This window comes from Tympanuchus pallidicinctus, unplaced genomic scaffold (assembly GCF_026119805.1).
Source record: "Tympanuchus pallidicinctus isolate F22 unplaced genomic scaffold, pur_lepc_1.0 scaffold20, whole genome shotgun sequence".
Lineage (NCBI taxonomy): Eukaryota > Metazoa > Chordata > Aves > Galliformes > Phasianidae > Tympanuchus > Tympanuchus pallidicinctus.
The window spans coordinates 10118307-10136709 of NW_026294722.1; the positions used below are offsets into that span (position 1 = coordinate 10118307).

At 51.0% G+C, this 18403-nt stretch overlaps 1 protein-coding gene across 3 annotated transcripts in view; it reads right to left on the reverse strand.

Moving 5' to 3' along the window:
* The window catches only part of ACSS2 (acyl-CoA synthetase short chain family member 2), a 31076-nt gene extending 15023 nt beyond the window's left edge, over positions 1 to 16053 (reverse strand). The window contains exons 1-3 of one of the 3 annotated variants that reach the window (XM_052684097.1): positions 15876 to 16053; positions 15536 to 15731; positions 140 to 231 (exon numbers count right to left, since the gene is read on the reverse strand). In XM_052684097.1, the coding sequence (XP_052540057.1) occupies positions 140 to 231; positions 15536 to 15731; positions 15876 to 15999 (412 nt within the window). In that variant the 5' untranslated portion in view covers positions 16000 to 16053. The remainder of the gene's footprint in view (positions 1 to 139; positions 232 to 15535; positions 15732 to 15875) is intronic. The other 2 variants (XM_052684096.1, XM_052684098.1) reach the window with 2 other exon arrangements.
* Positions 16054 to 18403: the final 2350 nt, after the last annotated feature.

Genomic DNA, 18403 nt, shown 5'->3' on the forward strand with positions numbered 1-18403 from the left:
CACAGCTGTGGAAGCAGCCAGAGAAATGAAGCATGTTGCATTTAATAGAATAGCAACCATGCAAAAAAATGATCCCGTCTCCAAAAACTGGTCTAATGCTTTCCCAGTATGTAACTCTCCCCTTGCTCCAGCCACCTACCGTGGTTATGGAGGACATTGGCAAACTGACAGACTTTGCGCAGCAACTCGCTGTATGTGATCTTCATAGAATCCCCCGGTTCATTCCCTTCCCTGGAAAAACAAGGAGGTCTTTGTTACTGTGCAAGCACTATAAGGAAACAGTGCAAATTCAGAGGTACTGTCCCCACGGACAGCACTGATGTTCCCACTTGTCCTCCTGAGCAGAGAAACTGAACCCCAGAACTCCAAATCTGGACTGAAGTCCTCCATCAGTAAGACAATTTAGTCCAAGGTCCCCATCCCATATATATCTGCAAGCAATCAAATGCATGCAGTGGAAATGCAAGGTACCTTCACATAGGAGACAGAGGAAGAAGGAGCTGACAGTTCCAACAGTAAAGATGGCCACACTTGAAAGGAAGCTGAGATTTATGGTATAGCATGCTTGCTCACATGCCTGCAGACACGTCTGCCTGAGACACAGGCCAGTGCTGTCCTGTAGGAACACCCTCCCCTTACATACCCACCTTCTGATGGCCTGGGATTGATGCCAAAGGCTGTCTTATTTTCCAAGGTCACTTGCAACAAATACACGCAGGTATATTTAAGTTACTGCACTATTATGCATTATCATACATGTTATTAATATTACACATTATTACATGTGTTAAGATATGCATTATTCTCTGCAGTTCTCCATAAACAAGCTCTGGGCTCCTGCTACAAAGGTGCCAGTTCAGTGGGACCTTGGCACTGAACACAGTAGCGTGAAGAGCCAAGAGCTGCACCCAGAGATGAAACAGAAATGTCACATTCCCCTAGGAAACAGTCTGTTACCAAAATAAAAACCTGCTGATTTTAATGACACTTCAGCCACTGCACAGTGAGGCAGGAGATTAACAATGGAAACCTGAAATGAGCTCCCAGGTGGCAAAGCAGTGGTCCCCCATGCCTAGAGAAGGAGACACTTCCCCACATTTCTCCCCAAGGCAGGCAGCACACCATCATCAGTGACTCCCAGAAGATCGCTCTCAGCTGCTTGTTCCCCTTGAAAAGTGTCCCCTGGGGTACGTGCAGGCACATTGAAAGCCAACACCAGCTGGGGAGCTGCCAGGATGCACCTCTGTGCACAGGATCCTGCCCCATGGCCAAGGCAGGCTGCCTCTAACTTGGGAGCACAAACCTCACACCTTGAACATCTCAAACAGCTCAGAGCACACAAAGCCAAGTGCTGCATTCTAGCTGAAACTGCCTGCTGCTTCCTCTTCCCCCATTAACACGAGCAGAGGGAGGGCTGCTGAGGCACTGAAACGTGTTAAAGAAATACACCCATTTCTCACGTAACTCCCCAGGAAGGGCTGTTCTGCATCAGCATGGCAGTGCCAGGGAGCCATGCGCTCTGATGTCAGATGTGCTCCTCATGGAAACAGCACACAGCCTCACAGAGACGAGCCCTGCACCTCCTGCCGCAAGCAGGATGGGGCTTTCAGAACTGGTGGCTTCATCTGGATCACTGCTTTGAAAAGTGCTCCTGGATCTGCTGTTTACAAACTTGACTCCTCACTCTGGATACCCACTCACAGTCATGGCTTCCATGGTGCTCCAGCAATCAGGCCCACTGACACCTGCACTGCTGCACACCCTATCTTCTGACCCAGGGTTTCAGAAAGGGGATTCCTGGTATGATCCTGAGCCAAGTTTGGCACCACGTTGGTAGATGCAACGTGAAAAAAAAAATCAATGGGAACAAGAAGCAGCGCTCAGGAGAGGCAGCTCAGCCCTGGCTCATAACCAAGAGCATCGCTTGGAGCTACACAACAAACCGTTACATGGATTCCATACTGCAGGGCCCTCAGCTTGTAAAGAGAAACCAGGAAATCACAGGGTTTCCTTTTAGATTTTATTACTTCAAGGTCAAAGATTCAAGAACTGATTTCAGGGTTGGACTGAGCAGCTGTAACTGATCTGACTCAAAGCAAGAGAATCTGCTTCTGTTACACTGCCGCCAACCTTCACCATGCAATGATCTTCACTAAGGCATCTAAGCCACGGGGGTGCAGCAACACTGAAACAAGCAGTGTGCAAAACAGCTTGGAGCCGGACTCACAGGAGCGCTGCAAACACAGCTCTGTGCTTCGATAATTGCACTGGGTTTCCGTGGCAGGGGTTGGGTAGTGGAGGGCTGCAAGGTAGCCTCTGTGAGCAGGGAGGAGGTGCTCCAGACACAGAGCAGAAGTTCTCTGCAGCCTAAGGAAGGCTTGTGGTGGTGCAGGCTGTGCCTCTGCAGCCCACGAGCGCTGCACAGAGCAGATCTCCACGTGCAGCCACATAGGAGCCCATGGTACAGCAGTGGACATGGACTGAAGGAGGTACAGCCCACGGGGCCCCACAGGAGCAGGGCCCATCTGGAGCTGCAGCCCATGGGGAAGAGCTGCAGGGAGCAGGAGGCCTAGGGGAGCTGCCACCTGTTGGGCCCCGCACCAGAGTTGCTCCTGAAGGATGGGCCCCATGGTAGGGTCCATGTTGGAGCAGGGTGTGGAGAGCTGCAACCTGTGGGATGCACACACAGGATCCATTCAGAAAGGAGAGCATCTGCAGGAGGGACATTCCTGTCCTCATCTCAGCCCTTAAGTCCTGTTCAGTATTTTCTCCCCTTCTTCATTTGAGGAGGGAGAACAAGAGAGCCGTGTGTAGGAGTTCAGCTACTTCTCAGGCGAAACCCCAACCATCTCTTTTCAGTACAATTATAACACCTCCAAATAGGAACAGGAGCACTCCAGCCCCTGTGATTCCTCACTGCAGCTCTGTGTCAGATCTGGAGGGCAAAGGGGACAGCAAGGCTGCAGGGACGAGCAGCCCACGTCTCTTGTCTGACACCTCCACACTGCCATCCTGCTCACAGCCTGCTGAGGACATGAGCCTGTCCTGTATGTCCCCTTCTCCAGGCCACAAGAGATGCACCCAGGCTGGGACACACACTCAGACTTGACTGTAAAGCCAGCACACACAGGGCACAGCAGAACACGGGGTGGGAAGTTGAAACCTCATCCCCCAAGGTTTTCAAAGGGCTTTCAACATCCTTCCCTGGCTCCATCCTCACAGCTAGCATCAGCAGGGGTGCCCCAGGCTTCAGAATGATGAGTTCAGATCTTAAGGTGACCTGCATCTTAATGGAGTGCTGGCCACTATAGAAGATAGAAGATGCCCACTTGCATCTCCTGCAAAGGCCTCTGAGCACACTCTCAAGAGGAAGCAATTGTTTCTAGCTTCCTTCTGTCTGAAAACAGTTTGCAGTGCCCACAGCTACACTTGGGCTGCAACAGCACTCAGGCTGCTCTACACTTTTCTCTGGCACAAAAGTGAACACAATTACACATTTCAGATGGGGCATTTAGAGGAATGCCCACCTGCACGCTACAAAGAAAGTAAAGTACTGTGTGTCAGAAATGAGCTTGAATTCCTGGAAGCAAAGCTTTTTGAGCAGCATCTTCCCTCTGGTGCCCAACAGATAAAAGCCAGAGCTATCAGCCCTGAGCCTCTCACAAATAGCTCACTTGTCCAAATTCAACTGAAAAATAAGTATATAGAAACTCAAACAGCACGACAGCAAAGCGCTCACCTCCACAGCCCTGACGGCATCTTCTTCAAGCACTGCTGATGAAAACCGACAGCAGTGGCTCTGCTGCAATTGCAGGTGTGTGACTGAGCTAACAGCAAGCCTTCCTCTGAAACAAAACAATTTTCAACTCCTCAGACCCCCCAGGAACACTGTTGGATGGAATATGTGGTGAAGCACAGTTTGAGCTTCAAATTTAATCCTGCATTTGACAACTAGCAATCCAAAATGTTACATCATCATCTGGACCACAGCAGGGATGCATTTGCATTTTTCAGCACATGAGAAGCCTGTATTTTACATGTTCCACGTTGTGTGCATACTCAGCTGGAGAGAAGTATTTTTTGGCTACGTGGCCTCTGCTGAGCCTCCCATTGACATAAATAAATTCCAGTTCTTTAAGGTACACACACAGGTGCACACCTTCCAGAACGTTCTGATGAGAAAGGCAAGTTTCCTGCATGGAGGAGAGCCTTCCAGCTGCCTTCAGCCATTCACCAGCTGCACAGCAGCGTGCAGGACATGAGTGCCAGGCTCTGCAAAAGACAGATGGGAAACCTGAATGATTATCACCTCTACAGAAGAGCCACACTGATGGGAAGATTGCAGACTGGCTGTCTGCTCAGCCAGGAGCCTGACCTTGGAGATGCAGAACTGCTAAATCAAGGCAAAGCCTCCCTGTTAAGAGTGATCACACAGGTTAGCAAAAGAATTAGCGTTGTACTGTGCAGTAAGAAGAATGGTTTGTAGGAGCAGGTAAGCATTTCTTGAGACGCATTAACTCAAGCAATGACCCTGTGGAGCAGCCAAAGCTCAGGAGCAGCCATGTGGGAGCAAAGCTGTGGCAGATCCACGCCTGGGCAGCTGCACTGCAGCAGGTTAAACAGTTTTGCGCTCCATCAAGCATCAGAACTGACTACCAGGCTTGTTATTCCTCAGCCTGCTCCAGACACACATCACATAACCAATGGAGCATGGCTGTCCATCCAAGCACACTGAGCCCACTTCAGCTGCTACATCTCAGCTGCAGCATAACAGGCAGCAGGAAGGAGTGGGAGCTTCTTAACCTCCAAGGAATGCATGCTTCCCAGAGCATCCAAACAGCTCCAAGTGAAGCTGAGACACCAATAACTGGCAGCACTCTTCAGTTTCTCTTCCCTCAGAAGTAAAATGAGTGTTTGCATAACCTGTTTGAGTAATAGGAGAATAGAGCCTCCTCATGCTGTGCTGACTGAGCAATGGCATGGAGCAGCAGGAAGCACAGGTTGCATCAGTGGGAATTATGGCTTGCAAGGTAATTACTGATGATAACTGCGGTCTACCAGGGTTGTAACACCATTAAGAGTAGCTGGTGCACAGGAAAGTGATGAAGTGAAGCTGAGCAAGTGAAGTGTTAGGAGTTGTCAAGATCTGTCAGACCACCTGCAGACCCACAGTGTGTCAGCGCTAACTAAAGAGGCAAGATATTTTTTAAAAATAACACAAATCACACAAACCACAAGAAAGCAGGCCACAAAGCCAACATCTACCCAACCCCTGTAAACATTACTACCGAGAAACTGGTTTCTCCTCTAAGCTCCTGTATCCACATCACTCCCAAATAACAGCAGTGCCCACAGTCAACAGACAGAAGCGCTCATCATCCCAAGGGCCACCAGCTGTCAATTCCTAAGGACAGCAGGGATCTGGGGCACAGCTTGGCTCCAGGTGGAATTTAGTAAGAAGGCAGCAGCAGCAGCATGGAAAAGCTTCCAGCAAGGCAGGCACAGGAACTGTGAGAAGGTCACTCCACTGCCATCCAAACTGCAGCAGTCAGAACTCTTCTGAGCAAGGGGCTAAGCTGGTGCATGAGCAGAACGGGGAGTCAACAGCCCTCCAGCTCCCCAGCCAGCAACATGTCCCAGAGCTCAGATACGAGAAGGCAGAGCTTTTCCCATGCAGCAGGAAAAGCAGCTGCCCCTGCCCCACAGCTCCTCCTCACGTGCAAGGTTGCAGGGGGGCAGCCAGCCAGCCCTTGGCTACCATCTCTCAGGCTCCAGAATTAGAGCAGCCAAAATGCCAGGCATGGCATGGCCAGGCTGAGCTGCAGCCATGTGGGGAGCAGGCTCATGTGCTGCCACGTGGGCAGCAAAGCCCCCAGCCATCCTGAGCCGTGCCAACACGCACCCACCACGTGCGCACAGGCAGCGCTATCATCGCAAGCCTCCTCACTGCCATTTGGCCTCACTGCACTCAGAGCCAGGAAACCTGTGGCCTGAAAGAGAGGCTGGGACAGCCTGGTGGCTTGGTAACCCAGCCTAAAAATGGCCATGTGTCAGGCTGCAGCTCGCCTTGCTCACCCATCTGACACAGGAATGGCACTTCAGTACATGGAGCCCCTCAAATCTGTCCTTGAAAAAGCTGAATAGATTGAGATTGAAGTCTGCAATGCTCAGCCGTGCAAGAACAGTTTCACTTAAAACAAACAAACAAAAAAAAACCCAAACAACACTCCACCACATGCATTTGCTTGCACATGGATTGTTCAATATGGGAATGCTCCTAAACTGACTTCCCAAAAGCACAAGTGTTTCCAGCAGGATTCCACACTCCAGAGGAGAAGTAGGTTTGCAGAAAGCCTCCAATCAAACACTTCATAGTAGTGGGATGGATCACCCACCTCAGTAACACACAGCAGGAAATACCCAGCGGAGTGCTGGGAAGGCTGAAGGTTTTTACAGGGGGTTGCCAGAAAGCTCAGCCTCCGCATTCCCTGCGGTCGCGCTCAAATCCTGTTGCATCACAGCAGGATCAAGAAAGAAGAAGTTGTGTAAGGGCAGCACACCAGGGAGGGGCTGGTGCAGGGGCTTTCTCAGCCCCTCCAGAAAAATTTGGCAGCACTGTGTGAGAAGACAGCTGGGCAAACGTGGCAGCTGAAGTCCTGGGGAAAATTCACATCCATTTATCAGCATCACCTTCTGAGTCCACACGGTTAACTTGGAGAATCATTTTCCATGCCATCGCCCTCTACACAGAAAATCTAACAAGGCTCCACTGTCAAATCCATCAGCGTGAGCCAAACCATTTCAACCAGAAGCTGACCATGTACCTGGGTGAGCAGGCTCCTGCTGCTCTAAGAAACCCAAACGAGGGCAGCACACCGTGCGCTGCGCCAAAGCGGGGCCTGCTGAGCTGCAGCCAGCCTCTCCCTGCAAAGTGCTTGCCAGTGCCTGTCCTTCACGGCACTGCTATATGACTGTTATCTCTGCAGGGACACTGGGCCACCACCTGCTTTATGGCCAGGAAATCAGGCTTCTAATTGCCTATGAAAACAGCCATATGGAAACGGGGGCTGGAATGAAAACACCAGAGATCCTGCATGGTTACTGGCATCCCATACCAAAAACCCAATCAATCTTTGTCCTTCCTTCTCATTAATGACACTCTCAGCTCCTCCCACTACCCATAGCCTTTCCTAATCTGAACAAGTACCAGATGCATGTCAAGAAATAATATGTACTCTTCGCAGTCCAAACACTATTCGCTTCACCATCCCCTTCAGCACACAGCCCAGCTGCTGGTGGACCCCACTCCAGAATTACTCCTTTATTTACCAACCCTCCAGAATCATCCAGCTTCTCCTATTCACTTGCCTGGCCCTAAGAACCCACTTCAGGCCCCTTTAACTAGGCTGCACAGAATGCCCTAAAGGAGTCAACACCACCAGCCCACACTGTTGTCACTCAGTCAGCCAATATAAGGGAGGAAAGCTGATGGACAAGGGTTTGTACAGCCTGCAGTGGCCTGAAGGCCTAACCCTGAGCAATGCTTTTAGAGCAGGGAGCAACAACAGCAGCCATCATGCTCCCCTTGAAGGGGAAATCTGCTACTGCTGTGTCACACCTGATAAAATAAGGCAGCTTACAGCCAACGCTGACCACAAGTGAATTCCCAGCAGTGCTATCAGTCCTTCTGCATGGATGGAAGAGGGTCAGCAGCAAGGGGAATCCTGCTCCTCTGCAGCTTTGTTTTTTTTCTGCTTGTTTGATTCTGGGTATCCATCGAGTAGAGATTATATGCATTAACTGTTGATATCTTGCAGGTATTTTACAACATGAGAGCAGCCAACAAAAAAGAAAATTATATCTTACTGCCCATTTTATTTAGAGCCCACTCCATTTAGCTTGTTTTAAACAACACGCCTTAAGGATCGTGGTGTTGCAACAGAGCTCCCATGCAGGGCTCCTTCAGCAGGTCAACCAGGGTAGGGTGACCTCAGCCATCACTGCTGATCCTGAGAGCCAAATCCTCCAGATGCTGTGAGATGTGAGAGCGAGATAGCTGACATCAGAAGAAACATTTCAGATGCTTGCCACAAGTAATATTGTCAGGAGCACAGACTATTTTTACCAGCCCAATGGGAGGAGAGCTTATTTCCAGCACCACACACTGAGCCCTTGTTTAAGCAATCTGCAGTCAGGCCGTGAGATGAGCTTCACTCAGGATATGACAACAAGCTGCCCGCAGCTGGGAAGAGCTCTGCTTTGGGAAATGCAGCCTATCTGCATGGAGCGTGCTGCCAAATTGCCAAGACCTGGAAACTGAATGCCAGGCAAGTTGACATCAATGAAGACTCAAAAAAAAACATTGACTAGGCCCACATTGGGAAGTTACACCATTAATCAGATTCTTTGGTGGTCTTTCTACTTCATGCCTCAAATCTCCGCAGGTGATGGCCAGATGTCCTCTGCTGGGCTGTCCTCTTGTTCAGGGTGAGAACATCCCTTGGAAGATGCTCAGTGGCAATGCAGAATGCACTCAGCTCTCAGGTACACGGATGAAAACAAAAAAAAAAAACCAAAAACAAACAAACAAAAAAAAGAACAAGCAGGAAGATCATCCATTTCCTTGAGGGATTCCCCTAAAAAGGGAGCAGACACCTGCAAACACAACAGACTGTGAACTTGCCGGAGCTCATGACTCCATACCACTCCACATATCAACATTTACAACCAATGGTGTGCAGAAATGCAAGCAGACCCAGAAGGCAAGGGCTCTGGCACAGGGTTGGGTGGAGGAAGGCAACTCCTGGTGCTGCTGAGAGCCCAGGGGCTTTGTCAAAGCTCTTATAAATCAATACGCAGCCTCACAGCTCTGGCACAGAAACCCACCAGGCATAAGGAATGCAGCTGTCATGAACACGACACCATGCTTGGACCAACCACCCATCTGCAACTCTTTTGCAGGGCCTGACCACTTCAGGGCAAGCTTTACCCATTTAGTGCCCGATTCATTGTCCATGTCTTTGCCTTTCACACTGGAGTGAGAGAACATACAAACAAGCCACCCACACAACTACAGCAAAATAATCATGTTCTCTAGTCCAATGAGCAAACTGAAGGCTCCCATCTTCCATACAGGAGCATGCCCTGGATCAGCACAGGAGGTCTCCATCCTCTGTCCACGCATTCCATGTAGACCCACCTGCAGTTTCCACTGTCCTGCCAACATCCTCAACATACAACCCTCACACAACTCCATGCCTCTCCCAGCAGCAAGCTGTTCTATAAAGGTATCCAGGTGTCCAATATCTGCCACAATTGCAAGACACAAGTTGCACAGGCTGTGATAAAATCCCAGATCATCTGTGCACACCACCCTCCTCGTACTTCCCCAGGTGGGTATTGTGCAACTGCACACCCATAGGCATGCAGAGGTGGCTTTGGAAGAGGTGCAAGCCAGCATTAGGATAGTGGTGCAAGAAGCAAGTCAAGAAAGATGACTGACTCCTCCATGCTGAGTCAACAGAGCCAGACCTTCTATCAGTCCAATGAGCAGCATGAGAAAAGCAAATAAAATATTAAACAAAACTAAGTAACACATTAATTGCCCCAGGTCTTGTGTATATTGGAGCACAGCACACAAAGCAATGGGATATTCACAGCAGCTCAGTCAAACCTGCCAGACTAAGCCAAAATGCTGCATGAGGTCAGAACCGCGGCCTGGAACCTGGTCTCCAAGAGCAGCAGCAGGACATGCTGTTGTGAGGGGCATCTGAGCCCCCATTGAATAGAGTAGGCAACAATTCCAGCATTGGAAAAAATCTGCTATTGCTCCTGAAAAGCAAAAGGAAAGGCTAAATGAGCTTGATAAAAAGACCTTTCTTCCATTCACGGGCAAATTAGTTTCTTGATTAATGTTTTGTGCAAGGCCTCATGAAGACTGCCTGAGAAAGGCTTTACCCATGTACTCATGCCACTGCACCAAGCCCCAGCTGACCTTCACTTTACATTACCTCACCAGCCCTGCCACTACTCCATGCACACAGTGACCCTATTCCCACCTCCAGCACCCACTGCACCACTGGTGATGGCTCACATCACTGCCAGGCTGCTCACCAGCACACCTCACAGCTTGCAGCCCTCTCCAAAGCCATGCAAGCAGCTTCCCAGCCCTGCACACAGCCCTGTGTGCTGCTCCACAACCCGGTCAGCAGCTTGGCTATTTCACATGCAGCTTCCTGCAGCACACTGAGGGGCAAACCATTTAATCCCAGGCATTTACTGACATCTAACTTGTTTAACTACTCAAAATACTTCCTGGGCGCTCCTTTGTATTGACACAGGTGGATACTGCATCCCTGCCAGTAGCAGCTACCAAGAGGTGCAGAGCAAAAGGCTGGGAACAACCAGCTCTGACAAAGCAAAAGCAAGCTGGTCCACTGCCTCACTGCTGCCTTGTGCTCCCAAGCAGTAAAGGAGCAATCACACCAGTGCCATGGCCACACACTGCCAGCTGCCAGGTAGCTCACAGCAAGACCAGCAGCTGCTGCTGAGGACACATGCCAGCCCCCTGCTTTGTCCTGCCCTGCCAGCTATCCTGAGACAGAAAAGGCTCTGGTTTGGATTTAGGTGATCCTGCGCGGAGGCAGGATTTGGATTCAATGAACCTTGAGGGTCCCTTTCAGCTCGGGATACTCCATGGTCCTGCAAATCAGCCCTGAGAAGAGACAGCACTGTGTGTGTGCCTGCCTGAGTAACACGATGCTTTTAACACCAACTCGCATCCAGGAGAGCACAACTCACGCATCACTCCTGTGACTGGAAGAGCTCAGGACAGCCATAGCCTGAAGAAGGCATTTTGCTGCTCTCCTGCATTTACTTCAGCCCTCAGGCACAGTCTTTCAGCTGGAAACTGTCTCAGAGATTTCAATAGAAACGAGGATGGAGGACACAAAACACAAGCTATTAACAGAAATGCTCAGGACAAAACAACGTCAAGGTATGACAGGGGAAAGCTGGCAGGAGCCAGATCTCAGCACAAACACACACAGCCTCCAGAAACAAGCACCCAAGCACAGCAGCTCCTTGCACTCCCACTACAGCATTGACCACACCAGGAGGTGACTGCCCCTGCAAATGGGACAGAAGGAATTCCACTGAGATGAGAGAAAAAGCACTCCTCCTCCAGGAGCGTTCAAGTTACAAGAGCAATGTTCTTTACTTCTTGTTTTAAAGGCAGGTTTCTGCTGATGCCCCCCGGCAGCCAAGCAGGGTTGGGAAGGGCCCTGCAGGGTCATTTCCATTTGAAGGAAGGAGCACTGCTCACTGCTCTCAAGCACCCAGGGGCAGCTACTACAGAAAGCTCTGCAACCCCTCTGGTCTGCAGGGACCAGCAGGGTCACTCCTTCCACACTGCGCAGAGGCCCAGTCCTGTACCTGGACACCACAAGCATACACCAAACAGATGGTAGCTTTTCCATTACACTTCTTGCTGCTGCAGAGCTTTCTCTGCTTCACCAAACAGCAGTTTCATGGCACCTGTGCTCCTGCTGCTCTCAGCAGATCACAGTCACATGGCTGGAGATCACAGAATGGCCTGGTTGGAAGGGAACTGAAGGATCATGAAGCTCCAACCCCCTGCCACACGCAGGGCCAGCAACCTCCACATTTCATACCAGCCCAGGCTGCCCAGGGCCCCATCCAACCTGGCCTTGAACACCTCCAGGGATGGACGGGGCATCACAGCCTCTCTGGGCAGCTGTTCCAGCACCTCACCACTCTCTGTGTAAAGAACTTCCCCCTGATCTTAACCTAAATCTTCCCTCCCCTCAACTTCAAACCATTTCCCCTTGTCCTGCCATTATCTACCCTTAGAAAGAGTTGAGATAGGCATTGGGAAACACAGCCTTCCCAGACTGATTATTTTTTCCTCCTTTAAACTAGCAGTGCAATTCAAGGATGAGTTTTCACTGTCAGAATGGTGTTGAAAGTGGCCATGTCACTGAAATATGACAAATCATCCAGGAAGTTACCAAAGAAACAGAGTCCATCTGGCACAGGGTTTGAGTGTCCTAAAGCTGGTGGGAGTAGCAAAGCAGAGTGCATTGCATGGATGCTGGCTCTGATTAACACAAAGAGGTGCAGAGCTGTTTAACAGCCACCATCCTCAGTCACAGCATCCATGCCCGGGGCACTGACAGAACACTGATACCTGTGAAGATACCCAAAAGAATAAAGAGAAAGCACACAAACTCACTCCCTGATCCGGATTCTGGAGATCAAGCAGTGAACAGGTACTACTTTGCTTTTCAGTTGATTTTACTTGACCACAACCATTCTCTTTTAGTTTGTTACAGAAGGATTAATTAGAAGAAATTCTTATACTACTGACTCCTAAATCCTTTATTACATCTAGAAGAAACACCTTTTTGCATTTGTGTCCTACTTGCTCTAGTCCCAGAATAGGAAAGATCAGCATTTACTCTTCCACTTAAGCAAAGCTACAGTAAGTTCTGGCAGTCATCACTACCTTTTCTTCTCTTTTCTAATGCGTCCCTCCATATGCAAACACAAGAAAGCAGAAAAAGAACAGACTTATTTTTCCAAGAGGTGGCAGAAGCTGCAGCCCACTGCTAAACCCACACACCCAGCCAATGGAGAAACTAAAGGCAGCGTGCCAAGCTCCAACTGCTGCCCCATTTCCACCAGACACCACCAGTGCTTCATTCCACACAGGTTACAGCCAACGTGCTTCCCTCATAAGAAGTGCTTCCCTTTTTAAGACACCATCTGGTTAAATTTTTACCTCCGCAGCCTCTTCAGACAGACGTTTCCACTAGATGATTAACAGGCATTTCAACAGAGATGAGAGTTTGCCCACACGGTGAACATAACTCAACTCCTACAGCTGCAGGGCAGGTATCCACCTGCACAGTAGCCACCGAGTGAACAGCCCTGTGCTCTCCATACAGCTACAAAAGATTTCCCTTTTCAGAACAGCACTTTATCAGACACTTCCTGTCTCTTCTGTTCCTCCTTAGGCCACATCAGCAATACCAAACAGAGAAAGAGGAATCAAAAGCAGCAGGGGCAGAAATACTTTCAACGTTCACAAGCAGCACAAGATATCATACAGAAACAGGCAACGGAGAAACAGCAAGTGCTTCCTACCTACTCGGAATGGTCAACTACAGCTCTAACTGCACCCAAAGGATGACACCCAGCAGTGCCACCTGTGTGCAAGTTGCACAGCATGAAGCAATCCCACACACTGCTCTTTGTGCTGGAAGAGCAATCCCACAGAGAGCTGCTGGCCCGTGTGCAGCCCTGCTTCAGATCCTCAGAGTGGGACCCACGCTGTCCTGTTCTGGCAGCAGTACAGGAGCCTTCAGAGCAGCACCGGAGCCCATCTGGTGGAAGTGCCAGCTCCTCCCAACCACAGAGAACTGCTCTCACTTTTGTCAGGACACACTTCTTCCCAGAGACACCCAGAAGTGCCTGGATTCATTTATTCCCTTTTCCCTACTTTCTTCCCTCTGGAAATGAAATAATGACTTCCAAAGCTCTCATACAGTGAAGCAGTGACACCTCAGCACCACCTCAGCCAGTTCCAGGCAACAGACAATAGCAAGAAATTGGCCAAGGTATTTCAACACTTTAAATTTTCCCTAAGAATTCTCTTTGGCTTTTGGAGGCTCTCATTTCCCTCTTGATCACTCACCCACCACGACAAATCTTAAGTGCTTCTAGGAAGCAGGACTCTTTCAATAACAGTGTTAAAGGCAGAATGTGAAAGGACAAGATGACAGCAAGTATATTTTCTTACTGAAGATAAGCATGTGCCCTGAGAGGCACGTGTGTGTTCCCAGAAGAGTGATTTTACAAATAACAACCCTCAGCCCAGCTTCTCAAGCCCCTTGTGCCAGGAGTTCACAGGTCAGCACCGCATGTGTCATACTGACCATGGCTCTTCTGTTTCTCACACCATTAAATTCTCAACTGACAGCCCCAGACAGCACAAGCCTCAAGTCTCATGTCAGACCCACGCTGGGAGAACTTACCCCAGAATTGTTGTGGAAAACAGCATGTTAAGGTGGAAAGGAGCCCTTACTTTTTAGCACTGTGACTGACACTCACCATTTGCACTGTGAGTGTCACTCAGCATCACAAGTATCCCACAAAAGGCTGGGAGAATAACGAGAAAAACCCTCACTGAGATCAAATGAGAGCTGCATGGCTTCTTCCAGAGGGGAGAGTGCCACACGCAAGTTTCCGAGCAAGGCTGAGCCCGCTGCCCCCAGAACAGCTGGCAGCTCGAGCTGCCAAACGGCTCTGTTTGCTGACACACCTTTATCACAATGAGCTCCGTTCAGAAGCTGAAGTCATTTCATATCTGAGCAAGTTAGAGAATGCGTTGACTAGTGGGGAAGTAAATACGTTCCACCATTTCACCTGTGTAAGCTACAGTAATGTCAGTGCTATTATCTCTATGCAGCAAGTGCAATTTTCTTCTGCTGAAGCAGCAGCCATACGGATAGAAACTTCCACACGAGCCAAGCTCCACATCTGCAGCTGTAACTATATTGCAGGAACACATTTCCTCCTGCAGTGTGGCTGTAACAAAACACCCCTATGACAGCCACACACAGCACAGACAGCTCTTCGGCTGCACAAAATTACTGACAAGCAAGAGAGCTCTTTGTAGTTAGAGCACTTGGTATTTTTATCACAGTGACAGGAGGGCTCCTGAGCTGCACACAAACAAGTTACTGCATCCTAACTGACGGCATGCTTCAGTTTGGTTCCGCGCAGCCCCACGCAGCCATGGGAACACAGATGCAGTGCAAACACATGCTTTGAGGTGTGTGAGCCCACAGCACTGCTGTCGATCCAAGGCACAGCTGCGGTGCCAGCTGCTGCGGTGCAACAGAGCCTTGGTTCTGGATGTCACACATCACAAGACAAGCCCATTCTCCATCACGATACAAATTTCACCTTTATAGGACTCTTCCAACTATAAACTATTCCACGAAAAGATGAGAAAGAACAAAAAGAATGACACAAGCACACTTCACTTTTCTTCCCAAAGACAGCACTTGATCAGGCAGCCTTTAGGACAGTGCCACTGCATTATAAACCATCCAGCACTAAGAACCAACACACTGAGCTCAGGACTTTTTTTTACAACCTTCCCAGCATAGGAGCAAAGCCTGCCAGCCCCACGGAACAAGGAAGCAAGCTGAATTTGCATCTCAGCAGTTCCTGAGCCTATATCCTCCACCCACAACTTCCTACCTGCGAGGGCACGGCCTCGCACACACCTGCAGCTGGGGACAGCCGTGTAGGAGCGCCGGGCATCGCAGCGCTTCAGCACAGCCCAAGTCACGACAGCACAGAAAGCAAACAGCTGCTGCACCACGTACAGAGCTGAGCCCACCGCTGCTGCCGTGCTTTAATTCCCCTCGGCCGCAATCAATACTACATGTACACCTTGGTGGTACGTTCACACGCTTCCTACGCAAAAATAAAAGAGCTTTACCAATAAAAAGCCACTTTGTCACCGAGTTTCTTCTCGCCGACGTTCCTGTCCAGGAGGTTGTAGCAGACGTTGGTCTTCGCCCCTTTCATCCACTCGATGAAGATCTTCCCCTTCGTCACATCGAAGTTGTACCTGAGGAACGGCCCCGAGTGCTGCTGCTTCCAGTAGAACTCCTTGGCGACGTCACCCCAAAACTCTACAAAAGCAACGGGCACAGCTTACAACCCAGCGAGCCGAGAAACGGAAACCGCTCCGTATCTCAGCGGGGACGGAGAAGGGCGGCGAAGCGACCCCGGCAGCGCCCCGGGCTCCGGCAGCGCCCGCCCCGCGCGGCCCTCACCCTGCGGCTCCTCCACGGAGCGCCGGTACAGCCGCCGGTAGTCCGCCAGCGAGGGGACGTGCGCCGCCGGCAGCAGCTCGGGCCGCGGCCGGTACAGCCGGGCCTGCTCCCCGGGCTGCACCATGGCGGGCGCCGGCGGCTCTGAGCGGGAGAGCGGCGCCGACCCGCTTCAAAGCGGCGCGGAGCCCGGGGGGCGGAGACGGCGGTGCGGGGCGGCGCCCCAACGGCTCCGCCCGTCGCCCCGGGGCCGTTGGCGCCGGCCGGCCCGGAGCAGGCGCGGGGGGGGGCGGCCCGCCGTCACGGCGTGCGTCTCCGGTCGGCCATGTCGCTCCGTCGGCCGTGTTCCGCCGCCAGCCGCGTGCCCCCCTTGGTGGTGCGTCGTGTCGGCTGTGTCTCCGGCAATGGAATCCGCTCAGCCAGACGTGTCCCTGTCAGCCATGTCCCCCTGTCAGCCATGTCCCCCTGTCGGCTATGTCGCCAAATCAGCCGTGTCCCCCCCCCTCATCGATCATCTCCCCTGTCAGCCGTGTTCCCCCGTCAGCCATGTCCATCTGTTAGCCATCTCCCCCATCAGCCATCTCCCCCATCAGATAGTTCCATCTGTTAGCTATCTTCCCCATCAGCCATATTCCACACCAGCTCGGCCTCCCTGTCAGCCCCACCATCAACTCCCTGTTCATAGCGTCTTTGCCATCAGCTGTGCCCCCCTGTCAGTGATGTCCCCCACCAGTGCTGTCCCCCCTTGCCAGCGGTGTACCCCAATAGCTGCCCTGTCAGCAACATCATGTCCCCATCAGCCTCGTCCCCATCAGCCGTGTCCCCATAGCCGTGCCCCCCTCCCGTTGCCAGGCACAGGGGAACACTGCCAGGACGTCCTGTTTGCAGATGCTGAGACCTTGAAGATTTCTTCGGCACTGATGGATGTCATCCCTGCCAGTGCAAATGCACCACATCAGGGGAGTCACTCACTATGGGCAGCTTCTGTGGTACACAGTGCTGGGGCCCAGGAACACCCAGAAGATAAAAAGCCAGAAGCTTGTACTTGGCACATATTCCTGTCAGCAGATAGGTCTATTCTGGGATCCTTGGTATTTTCCATGTTCAATGCACACCCTGGGAGCATTGTGTTGCTGCCACAGACAAACCCACCACCACCCATGCTCTCTGTATGGGCAGACATGGCACAGGCACAGCCAAAGTCAGCAAGGTGTTTCCCTCACCAGCCTGCACTGTCATTACTTCCACGTTCCCTATTGCAAAAACATGTTTTTGAAGAAAAAAATGAATGAATTCCTGCAGCCTGGGTGCTGTGGCATGGATATTCTAGGAGCCATGGGCAGCGTATCTGGAGACCTGTTCAGCAATGCTGGTGTGGGCTGCTGAGGCCAGAGGTGTTCTTGAGCTTCAGCTGTGTTCAGGATCCTGCCTGATGGGGTGAGGTCACAAGGCACCTGCAAAGAGGAAAACTGAGAATAGCTCCTGGATCTGCTTTCCTGTGCAAACACACCCATGCATAGGGATGAGAACCACACTGCTGGGCAGACCCAGCCTTGGCATAGACATGGCCCTTATCAGCTTTCATTTTGATGGTCAGTAGATGAAATATGGAAACACTCTGGTCTTTGCAGGGATAATCTAGGCTCCAGGGCAAGGACTCTTGCTGCATGACCACACTTTACTGCTCCATCTCCCTTGGCTCCCTTGGCTCCAGAGCAACTTGCATCCAGCTGTGCTCCTGCCCTGGAGCTGGGGCTTGGTAGGGCAGAGTGCTGTAGGTGGGGTTAAACATGGGGATACACATCTCACCACAGATCAAACTCCTCTGCATTGGCTGCAGGAGGAAATTTTAACTGAGTTATCAGTGCCTTTGTTTGCAAACGGGGCTGCTCGATATCACTGTGGCTCTGGGCATTGTGTTGGCAGCTCGGCAGCCCCTGGGAGTTCCCTCCTCCTGCTGGCATGGGGAGCTAAAGTGGGTCAGTTTGGGCAGAACCAGGCCTGAGCCATTCCTCTGCTCACAGGGATGACAGATGGCTGAATTTCAAGCTTCAGAGAGAAGCTGATGAATATCAGAGTCTGATGATTTAGCCTTCTGCAGAGCGCATGCAATATATTCACAATCATTTTGCATGTAGATGAGCTTATAATGCAACCATGGTTCTAAATCAAACCCAGGAGACACATTACTGCTGTTTGCCTGAGCTTTCAGAGTGATTGAGCCACAAGAAAATGCCTTTCTGTCTCCTAGATAGGGTCAATTAACCTTATAAAGATTCTCTCTCCTCTCACAATGGCTTGTTTGTTTATCTGGGCTCTGCTGGTAGCTGCTGTTTTCCATCTGGATGATGGAGCCGAGTCAAAGGGAGATATAGTGGGCACCAGGCAAGCAGAGGAAGGTAAACCAGGCTTGGGAGACACTGCATCGGTCTGCAGTGCGTTAAGAGAGGTTGAGGTTTAGGAGCTGCTTTCCCCATGGGGTTTCATCGGTGTCCCAGAACTCCCATGGCGGCGATGTGCCCTCTGCTGCC